Source organism: Tetrahymena thermophila (genome assembly GCF_000189635.1).
Source record: "Tetrahymena thermophila SB210 genomic scaffold scf_8254776, whole genome shotgun sequence".
Taxonomy (NCBI): domain Eukaryota; phylum Ciliophora; class Oligohymenophorea; order Hymenostomatida; family Tetrahymenidae; genus Tetrahymena; species Tetrahymena thermophila.
Genome location: NW_002476534.1, coordinates 497,908 through 509,241, shown reverse-complemented (window position 1 = coordinate 509,241; position 11,334 = coordinate 497,908). Strand labels below are relative to the sequence as shown.

General features: G+C 23.1%; 4 protein-coding genes across 4 annotated transcripts; 1 reads left to right on the top strand and 3 right to left on the bottom strand. All coding sequences in view use genetic code 6, as the record gives it.

The window, feature by feature from the left end:
* Positions 1–337: 337 nt before the first annotated feature.
* TTHERM_000158459 (kinase domain protein) lies at positions 338–2,640 on the bottom strand (the record flags this gene model as incomplete). Its single annotated transcript, XM_012796035.1, has 4 exons — positions 338–532; positions 592–861; positions 926–1,273; positions 1,324–2,640. 4 exons carry the CDS (start codon positions 2,638–2,640, stop codon positions 338–340), a joined length of 2,130 nt encoding a protein of 709 aa, XP_012651489.1.
* Positions 2,641–3,063: 423 nt separating this feature from the next.
* Positions 3,064–5,628, bottom strand: TTHERM_00158480 (Serine/Threonine kinase domain protein; the record flags this gene model as incomplete). The annotated part of the gene is made up of 5 exons (XM_001009776.1): positions 3,064–3,491; positions 3,830–4,094; positions 4,157–4,538; positions 4,594–4,966; positions 5,286–5,628. The coding sequence occupies 5 exons, from the start codon at positions 5,626–5,628 to the stop codon at positions 3,064–3,066; spliced, it is 1,791 nt and encodes a 596-aa protein (XP_001009776.1).
* A 514-nt stretch (positions 5,629–6,142) lies between these two features.
* On the top strand, positions 6,143–7,680 carry TTHERM_00158490 (prenylcysteine oxidase; the record flags this gene model as incomplete). The annotated part of the gene is made up of 2 exons (XM_001009777.2): positions 6,143–6,248; positions 6,308–7,680. 2 exons carry the CDS (start codon positions 6,143–6,145, stop codon positions 7,678–7,680), a joined length of 1,479 nt encoding a protein of 492 aa, XP_001009777.2.
* Positions 7,681–7,949: 269 nt separating this feature from the next.
* TTHERM_00158500 (cyclic nucleotide-binding domain protein) lies at positions 7,950–11,291 on the bottom strand (the record flags this gene model as incomplete). Its single annotated transcript, XM_001009778.2, has 3 exons — positions 7,950–8,473; positions 8,520–10,682; positions 11,051–11,291. The coding sequence occupies 3 exons, from the start codon at positions 11,289–11,291 to the stop codon at positions 7,950–7,952; spliced, it is 2,928 nt and encodes a 975-aa protein (XP_001009778.2).
* Between the last annotated feature and the right edge of the window lie 43 nt (positions 11,292–11,334).

Here is an 11,334-nt window from a genome sequence, read left to right as displayed (position 1 = left end):
TTGTATGAATCATATTTCCATTAAATTTATTACTACCAAGTTCTTTATTCAACTTTAAAAAAAACATTTTTATAAATCATATTTTAAATTATTAAATATTCTTTTTACATACAAACCACTTAAATTTTTGATAATTTATTTGTTGTAAATTAAATTAAATTAAATATTTAATTTAATTAAATACAATTTTTTTAAATGATTGATTTTACTTTTTTTTAAGCATATAAAATAAAGTATTTTATTTGCTTGTATAATTTTAATTTGTTATAAAATAAATATAACGAATAAATAAATAACTTTAATATATTTTATATAAAAAAAACATTTAAAAAATCTATCAACTATATTTCATAGGTGACCACATGTTGTAAGCTTGCTCAATCCTGCTTAAGAGCTCACTCCAACCTACTTAGTTACAATTCTGATAGAACTCAGTTATATTTATTTCGGAGTCATTAAATACATTTTTAAAGGAGAGAATAATCATAAGATAATAAATAAGTATTATATTTATTTTGTATTATTCTAAAATCTGTTTTTATTTAAATTAAAATTTTATATTTTCAAAAAATTAAATTTTTTAATGATTACCTCGTCATTTTTTTTCCCAATAATTTTTTCTTCTGTTCTAAGATTTATTGCCTTTTCAGCAAGCATTTAAAAGAGTTTTAAAAAATTATCATTAAATTCTTATATCAAGCATGGATTTTCTTCAAATACCTGCATATAGGCATCTTCTCTTTGAAAATATTCAAAATTTTCTAGTTGTTTATAAGCTCTATCTAGTTCATTATGATAATATGAGAATTTCTTATCACTATTAGTGTTTTCTTTCATAATTTTCTCTTATAAAGAGGTATCCTTATATTGTTAATTGAACACTATTACTTAAGATGCAAATTGCTAAAAAATTTGAAAAACCTACCTTGTTGCAAAGAAACGACTTCCATAATTCTTCTTCTATATAAACACTTCCATAACTATTTACTTCAAAAGCTATCATTCTGTGCAGATCACTCAATATGATGCAAGCACGTTTTATAAGTAAAAACTAACATTTTAAATATATGTCTTTCGGGATAAGTGAAGGATATTTCTAACTTTATTCTTTGAGTAAGATAGAAACTTGATCTAGGAATTTAGCCTTTTACAACTCAAATTCTATTCTTCGTTTTGCTTTTTATGATAATTCTTTTTGCTTATTTAACTCGTCAATTTAATGGTTCCATTATTCTCCATATTTTTTTAATTCCTCTTAATTTTCACCTGATTCCTGAATAAGAAATGTTTACAAATAAATAAATTTTATTATTTTAAATTTACATCTTGAGTAACAATCAATGATTCTGGAGTAAGTTCTTCTATTGATTTCTTTTTTTAAAGTGCTTTTTCGTCTTTTTTATGATAATGATTAAGAAACTCATGGATAGATGGAATAGAAAAGAGTTCTTCCCAGCCTATTCTCTTTTCTATATCTACTTAAAGCATAGAGTCTAATAATCTGAGTGTTTTTTCTGAAACTTGAATAGATTCAGAATTGTTTTTATCTTTTGGTAGTAAATATTTTAATTTTTCATCTATTTAATCATAAACCTTTTTTTTATTGGATTTTTAATCTTTAAGCAAATCCAAACTTCCATGAGGATTTTTAATTGTATTTTTCTAGTTTTTAATTGATGCCTCTAACATGGATCTTTGCATGTCTTACTAAGTAATTTGATTCTCATTTTGGCTTACCTTTTTATCATTCTAATTTTAAGGATCATTTCTTTCATTTGAATTATTTTCTTATAAAGAAGGTTCTTGAGAAATTTATTTTTCTAATATTTATTATTATTCTCCTTATTTGTTTATCTAAGGCGATGATGAAACAGGTTAAGTAGGAGGAGAAACTCCTGCAGCAGATGCTTGTGGTATTCCAAATATTCTTTCAATTTATTCTAAAATTGCCATGCTGCTAGTGGAATATTAATCCCAAGGTAGCTCCTTAAAAATCATATAATACAAGGTAGAACCTAAAGACCAAATATCGCTTTTTTCTTGCCAGCCAATACCTTTAAGCATTTCAGGTGCCATAAACTAAGGAGTACCAACACAAGTATTAAAACCTTAAGTAATATTTATATTTTAATCAGCTATGATTTTACTTAAACCAAAATCAACTAACTTAATTTCACCATTATGAAGAAGTATATTCTTAGGCTTAATATCTCTATGGAATATTTTTTTAGAGTATAAATATTTAAGAGCATAAACAATCTAATTAAAATATGTTAAAATTTAATCTTCATTTAATTATTTATGTCTAACTAAATCTTCTAGCGTTCCTTCGGAACAGTATTCCATTATTAAATAAAAATGATTTTCTGTCTTTTTAGCATCAATAAACTATATTATATGTCTATTTTTTAGATGTCTAAGCATATTTATTTCTCTAATTAGAGAGTTTGTAATTTCAAATTCATTATTTATTGATATCTCTTTAATCGCAAAAAGCTAGTTCATTTCTTCACTAGAGTTTGATTTACCTTTTGCATAGTACCCCAAATAAACAGAAGCAAATCCTCCTGTCCCTAAAATTTTATTTCTATCTATTTAGTAGTTATCAATTTAAAGATAAGAGTTGCAACCTTAATTCATTTTCAAATATCTATAACGAGTAAATTTATGAATAAATAAATCAATTTATATATATTTTAATATTCTATGATTTGTAATCATGAAATCAATAATTATTATTTAAAGTAGTGTTTTTTAATTAAAATCAAAACCCTAATTTAATAGAGACATATATATAAACAAGTAAACAATTTTTATTATTTTTTAAGCCAAAAATTTAAAAACAAATTACGAATAATTTTATTTAATTCAAATATTCGTTTACTCAAAACAAAATTATAAAAATTGCTTGAATTATAAAACAAACAAACAAACAAATAAAAATTTATTTATTTCATTTTTTGAATTAATATTAAATATAGAAATTATTAAAAATTAATTGAAATTTTGTATTTTATATTTATAGTTTTATTTTAATTTAATATGAGAGTGAGCTAAATTAAATCAGTTAGTAGGATAATTTTTCTTTATAATCCACTCATTATAAGCTATCTCGATTCTGAACATTAGTTCATCTGTATCACATTTTCTCTTTTCTTCATAATACTAGGAGAGCTTGATATTAATATCTTAATACTTATAAAATTGCCTAAATAGAATACAGGAAATAAGATCATATACTAAGTGAATGTCTATACCAGTTTACTATTAAATAAATTATTTAGTTAAAATTGTTGATCCTTTTTTCTTTTCTTCCAAAATTTTTTCTGTGAGTAGTTTAAATAGTTAAATTAAATTGTCATTAAATGCTAATATTAACGATTCGTTTTCTTCCAAATGCTTTTCATCGTAGGCATTACCTCTTAAAGTTTGATGAAAATCAGGGAGATTTTAAAAAGCATACTCTAATTCATCTTTGCTTTTCTAAAATACTAAATAAAAATAGAATTATTAACATTTTTCTTATAAATTAATATTAAAATAATAATGTAAATACTTTTATAAACTCTCAATAATTAACTACCATTAAAGCTCTGTAATTGTATCCTGCATTTTTTTGCAAGTCCATAATTTAAAATTTATAAAAGAGACTTATTTGAAAAAGATATTTTAGAATTTCATATTTGGAGGCCAGAAGTTTTATGGTAGTTATTTTTATTGGAGTAAATTAAAATTTATATTTTTTTATCAAATTGAATGAGAAATAATTTTTCAAATTTAAATAAAATTAAATTTATTAAAATTGAAATAAAAATTTGTTTTTTAATACATTTTTTTATTTCTGTGGATTTTTGGAAGATTTAGTTTTAGAATGATTTAACTTAGTACTACCAATCAGGTAATTTATGTAAGGAATCAAAGAGCTCCTCATCTATTTCTATATTTCCACTCTTGTGAGTATTAAATGAAACCATTTACTATAAGTTAACAAAATGAATATAACATCTTTTTCTCAACAGAAACATGCATTAAGAATACAAACCACCTGGAAATTTTTCTATTATTTCTCTTTACAGCTCTATTTATCTGGCAACCTATTTTTATGCAGATAAACTGTTTAAATTTTGTTCAAAAAATTTATAGTTTCAAATATTACGTTTTTAAAAAATTCAGCCTTTTGTATTTCTAACTCTAATTGATTTTTTGCTTCCTTTGCTTTCAAAGTTTATTCATTTTTGTAATAATATTTTTAAAATACATTATCAGCTTAATTTTAAAGCTCTTAATCATTTTCATTATTAAGTGAAATGTCTAAATCATTGTCACCTTTTTTAAAGTCTACAGTTTGTCTTGTTATTTAATCCAAATATTAAGAATTTTAGTAGCTAAAACTTTCATTGATAGATTTATCTTTATAAATTTATTCATCTATATCATCACTGGGGATAACTAATTTAAAGAGTTCTTCCCAAGAGATTCTTTTTTCTTCATCTACTACAATCATTCTCTTTAATAGGCTCAGAGTAAATTCAGATATTCTAAATAAATAAATAAATTTAAATGAAATTAGAATTATAAATAATAAAAAATTACACATTAGTGCAATGAGAAAAAAATTTATCAGGATCATATTCATTTGTAATAAATTATCTAAGTTAATGCTATTTTTAAACTTTTTCATCCCAAGGTAATCTCTTGAAAAGCATAAAAAACAAAGTAATTCCTAAAGACCAGATATCACTTTTAGTAGTGTATGGCTAATTATTTAGGAGCTGAGGAGCCATAAAAAATGGAGTTCCTCTCATTGTAGTATTTTCTGATTTCTTATCAATTGTTTTACTAACACCAAAGTCAGCTAGCTTACATTATGAGTTATGTAAAAGAATATTACTAGGCTTTACATCCCCATGCAATATATTCTTATTATTCAACTCTCTAAATGCCTTGCAAATTTGCTTAAAATAATCTTTTAGAATTAAAAAAAATATTTTATTCATAATAAAATTTTTAAAATAAATTGAAGATTTTTTTTATTTGCAAATTTTCTAAATTCTAAATAAGCTTTTGCAATAATTTTTAGCACATTTTGGTGTAGCTTCAACAAATAAATTTATTTGTATCCTCAAAAGCTTATTAAGAAAAATTTTATTAGTTATTTTGATAAATGAGACAAATCATTTTATGGATTTATATTTATAATAATAATTTTAACATTAATAAGAATATTTTATCAAAGAAATTATCATTTTATTCATTTTAATATAAGTTTATTATTAATAGTCTACCTAAAACTTCATTTTCAGATACTTTTTAATTTATTATAAGGTCTTCAATGCTGCCTTCATTGCAAAACTCCATTATCAAGTACATAAAATCTTTAGTTTTTTTTGCATCAATGAATTTAACAATATTTGGATGATCTAATCTTCTTAAAAGATTAATCTCAATCAGCATAGAATCAGTAATTTCAAATTTAGAATTGATTGGAATTTATTTTATGGCTAAATACTACTCAGTATTATCTGTTTTCCACCCAAAATAAACAGAACCGCAATTACCCGAACCCAAAAGTTTGGATTCGTCTACTACATATTTATTATCTAACTTCTTTAAAGAATGTCTATTCATTACTTCTGATTTTTCAAACAAATACCCTAATTAGAAATAAAGTCTTTTTATTTCTAATGAACTTTACAAATAATCATAATAAATTAAATACTAAAGCAAGCTAACTAAAAATTAATTAATCAATCAATCAAATAAATAAGCAAATAAATATATTATTTATTTATTTTTCTATGAAATCCTCAAAGTTATTTTCATAGCATAATGATTTTTAATGAAAAAATAATAAATAATAATTTATTTTTTAAAGTAATTTGGTTTAAAATAAAAATTATTTTTGTTCAAATAGATGGATGAAAGAATTAATTTTTATAAAAAATAATACGATTAAAACATCCCACTATTGATTATAAATAATAATATTTTTATCTTTCTATTTTTAAGATCTTTCTGAATCATTTATTGTTATTGCGCTAAAGTTAAATATCTGTTTAGAATCAAACAAAAATTTTGAAATAATAAATTAATATTAAAAAAATTTGTAGATCTTTGTAAAAAGCAATCTTTAAAAATAAAAATGAATTTTGTTGTTTTGATTTAAATATTGTTATTTTTTAGCGTTTTATTTGTAATATCTGATGCTAAACAGGAAAAAAAATAGAAAATAGCAATTATTGGAGGAGGTTTAAATTATTTTATTTTAATTTTATTTTTTAACTTAAAGATTATTCTACTAAATTAGGAATTGGAGGAGCATTTTTACAAATTCAGCTGAGATAAATTTTTGGCGAAAATGCTGAGATTAGTGTCTTCGAAAAATAAGATAGGCTTGGGGGAAGATGTATGAGTTTCTAATACGAAGGAAAATATTATGAATTAGGTAAATAGAGATTCACTGATTATGACAAACTATTTTTAGATTATGTTAAAACTGTGAATATGACAATCAGCAAATCTTCATCAACGACATTAGGAATTTACAATGAAGAAGGCTATGTATTTCTATTAAATACCTTTTTTTTGTTCAAACCTATCACTTTTCTGTTCAATTTTCCTGTTTCTAGTTCATCTTATATGTTTGCATATAATAGTAATTGGGAAAAAATAAATAGGATTTATGATTAAATAGATTAAAATTAGTACTAAAATTTTAGATAGCTTTTATAGGCTTGCAGTTTAGATGATATGCTAGATTATGCTTTTGATGAATATGTTTAGTCTGAATCGTATTATTTGATTAGAAAATCTTTCACAAATTCTTTTTTGCGTTCTATAAGCGTTTTGGTACTAGACTAAAAAGAAAATATAAATGCTCTTGCAGGTTTCTAAAGCTAATTCACTGGCTCTGGTTAAATTAGGAATATGGAAGAAGGATTAGAGTAGTTTGTCAATAAACTTTTTAATATAAAGCTTGATATTAAGAGTTAAATCAAAATAAATTTAAATACAAATGTAAATTTTATAGAAAAACTTCATCCAATAAATGATTCTGATTATTAATTCAGACTCCATTTCAATGAAACCTTTTAAGATTTTGATCAAGTTGTAATAGCATTTCCTCTAGAATAAAATGAAAATCCTAACCTATTTTTTAAGAATTTTTCTGAAAACTAGAGTATTTTCTAATAAAATTTGAAAAGTGGTTATTACTCTAATTATGTAATAACCTATGTTAAAGCTATAAATCCTTTGTATTCTTATTTTGGTTTTAACATTACAGATAATTACCCTGAGTTAATGGTCCCTTATGATTAAGATAAAAGTGAATTTTACAAAATTTTGAAAGTTTGTAATAAATGTTTATAAGATAGATCTTCTCTTTTTTAAATAACTAGCAAGTAAAAATTAAATTAAGCTTAAATTAATAATATTTTTGGAGAATCAAGCAAAATAATTAAGTAAAAGGAATGGGATGCTTTAATACCTAATGTTAAAAATTATGAAACAAATGAGATTGCAGATTATTAACTTTTAAATGGTCTTTATTATCTTCATTCAGCTGAATAAGCTGTTCCTTTTCTTGCCTTTGAAGCTATTTCTGCTAAAATTGTTTCAAATCTCATGAATCCTTCCTTTTAAAATAAAAAAACTTAACAACAAACATCTGATTTATGAGTATTTTTTATATAGTTACTTATTTATAAACATGTTATTTGTTAATTAATTTTACATTTATGTTTTTTTTTTTTAAATACCTCTTTTTATAATAAGTTTTAATTAAATAAATTTTTTAATAAGTTTTGTTGATTGATATATCTAAAAATAATAATAATATTTTAAATCAAATATAAAAAAAATATTCTAAAAATAGTTTTTATATAATTTAAAATAGTTTTTTATTTTTGCAATAATTGTAATAGTAATAACTTAAATTATAGGGAATTTCAGGAATTGCTGTTAGATTTTTATCTTCTAACCTAAAATGTAAAGTTGTTTGGAGTATTAAATCTGTTGGACTGGTCACTATCATAAATATTTTCGTTTTTGGTAGAATTATAATGAGAATAAACTAAATTTTGTTGATCTTTCAAAGATTAGATGTATTAATAATCTGTATCTGACTTTTAATTATCAAATGTATTAGTCTCCTGATCTACCTACTAATTATCATCGTATGTACCATTATCTAAGGTTTTATTTTTAATGTTAAAATGACTTGTAATTGCATTAGCATCGCTTTTTCTCCTGTCTTTGCTGAGGCCTAAAGGCTTGCTAAAAGAATATTGAGATTCGACGAATTTAAGTTCTCTACTTTTTTAATTATTATATGGAATATTATTGTTTGATAAAAATTCACTTTATTGATCTTAGTTATTGTCTTAATTGTTGTTATTTTTCCCAACTAGATCCTCATGGAACTCCTTCATCTTAGGTTTAAAATCAGTCGGTATTTTTTATATTGGATTAACTACTTTATGAAATTGATTTGAGAATGAATTCGATTGTTTTCTAACAGCTGTGCTGCTCAATATGTTGGTTTTTCAAATGCGAGTTCTTATAATGAAAGCTGTACTGAATTTATTAAGGTTGAGGGTATTAAATATTTTATATCACCATTTATTGTTAAGGGTTTTCCCAATTTATTGTTTATGAATTAGATGACTGTTTTCCTATATCAAAGGACATGTTAAAATAATTAGATTAAAGTGGTAAATTAGATATATCATTATAGTTAGCTAACATAGACTAGCCATTAATAGCTAGATTTTGTTCAAAACCTGATTTTAAATTGCATTGAACTATTTTTGTGTTCTTTTTATTTTTTGAATGAAGTTAATAAAATGAACACACAAGCTAGGGTTGTTTTATATTAGAATTTCTTTTTCCTTAACTTGAGTATTTTTTATTATGGATATTATCATCTCTATTAAGATTATTTTAAGTATTAGCAAGGTAATTTGAATTTATAAGCTCAATAACAAATTCATGATTCCAATATGGATAGTAATACTAAAAGTCGCATATTGAGCAATCATCATATTAGTATTATAATTCTTAACTTATTTATTCTGTGTTATGACCAATTTTTAGAGCTATCGAAGGCATTTTTCTGCCAGTTTACTCTCCTAATTCACTTTAATCTTCCATTAGTTGATTATGCTATTGGTTACTCTAACAAGTTTGGTTTGTTATTGCATTATTAAAATTATGCATAGTATTGGTATTGCCTACTTATTATATAGCAGGCATATTCTACAAAACAGTCTACGTAAAAATGTTATCGTAAATTTAGGTCCCATTTTCGTTAAACTTATTTGTAGGGTAGAGTAATTTCATCAAGTTCGAATCTAAACTATGTCTGGAATCATATTGCAAGTAAGAGTTTTTTCTTTTTTCAAAATTTGAAGTTTAATTTATTGTCAAGTGATTCTGCTAAAGTTATGGTGACTAGCATTATTGTATCTGAGATGGTATTTAAGAAGAAGATCTTTAATTATGAGGATATAGCTTTATTTTTTATATTTTTTTCTAATTCTTATTGTTATCCATTTCCCCTTTTGTTCTCTCAAATAGGTTATTATAGCTCGACGGTTTTAATTCTAAAATCATTGAATCTGCTATACTACTATTTTACTGTTAAAGTTCTTTTTTAGACTCTTAATTCTACTTATTTTAATGAAGCAAATAAGCATCTTACTTATCAGATTATGAAGGATCATCAATAAAAGAATCTGACTAGTATTAATCTTAAGTAGCTTGTTGGTTTGAGCTTGTAAACTACTAGAAGTTTATAGACTAAGATGATGCTGAACTAATTTACTTTTTATATTGGGATTCCTGTTTATGTTGCAAATGCTGCTAAGAAGAAGGTTAGCTACCACCAACTTTGATAGAAGTTTGCTGATCTAAAGTCTTACTTTTATAATTAATCTTTTTTTTAGATTGATCAAGCTATTTTATTTCACTTTCCAAAAGTGGATCTTCCAAATCAGACATAGAGCTTTATGTATTCAACTTGAAATGGTATGAGTATTGATTTAGAGCAATTAATTTTTTCATTTTGAACTTTTAATATTTAATCATTTCTTCTTCATTTAATTTTATTCTTTTATTTTTAATCTTACGTAAGCGCTAATAACTAACTCTTTGTAGTTGAAAACTGCTTTGATAAAACATATTTTTTTTTTGTTCAAAATTTAATTCGTAATGAATTTAATTACAATTTCTTATTAAGTGACTATCGTCTCCACAAAAATAGCATGTCTATCCTATAATGCTATAATTTTTATTGATTGTAATTTCGTCTCTAATATAGCAAAACTTTTCATAATCATTAGGAAATTGTTACAGTAAATCAATAAACGATTTATAATTTATGAAAAGTAATTCAGTAAAAGTAGTTGCTTTAGCTCTCAAAATTCTACCAGAATAAGGATAAAAAAACAAGCTAAATCCTAACATATCATTTTTCTTTAAAGTTTTAGTGACTAAAAAGCATTCACTGCTTTCATTATTCTTTTTTTAATAATTGCAATATTTAGAAGAGCCTTAAGAAATATGACAATCACATTAATACTAAATGTCTACTTCTCCTTGCTGTACAATGTACAAATTGTTATCATTTAAATTAACATAATTATCTCTATAAATAATTTCTCCAGGATCAACTCTAAGTTCTAAGTTAATAAAAATAAGTTCATTATCAAGTTATTTTATTAAAATTAAAAAATTTTCAAAATAAAAATTATTTTTTATTTTTTTTTAATTTAAAATATTTTCAGCAAAAAAATTGGTATTTATTTTTTGTTTGTTTTTTATTTCTTTGAAATTTTTTACAAAGTGGAAACGAAATTTAAATTAATATAACTAGTTTAAATTATGATTTTATGGTACTTAAATATTAAAAATAAACTAACTCACTTTAAGAGAATATATTAAAAATTTGAAATAATTAATCTATAAAAAATAAATATTTGTTTTAAATATAGTGATGAATAATATTTTAGTGTTTGGTATATTTTATAATTAAATATTAGTAATTTACCTTAAATGATAGAGGGTAGCTTATATATAAAAGATGGCGAAAATATTTCAGATAAGAAGTGTGAGTTTTGTATAAAAGAAGTATGAGACTCAAATAGTAACTATTAACGAAGAGGTGGAGTTAATAAATTTAAGATAGTTTATTCTTAAAATATATTTCTTGGAGCGAATTAAGTTGATCTGTAGTTTAAATATGAAAATATGCTGTATTATGTTTAGGTACTAACTTGCTTTAGCTGCATGTAATTCAGAATTGAAAGTATATTTTTTTTATGAGACTTAGTG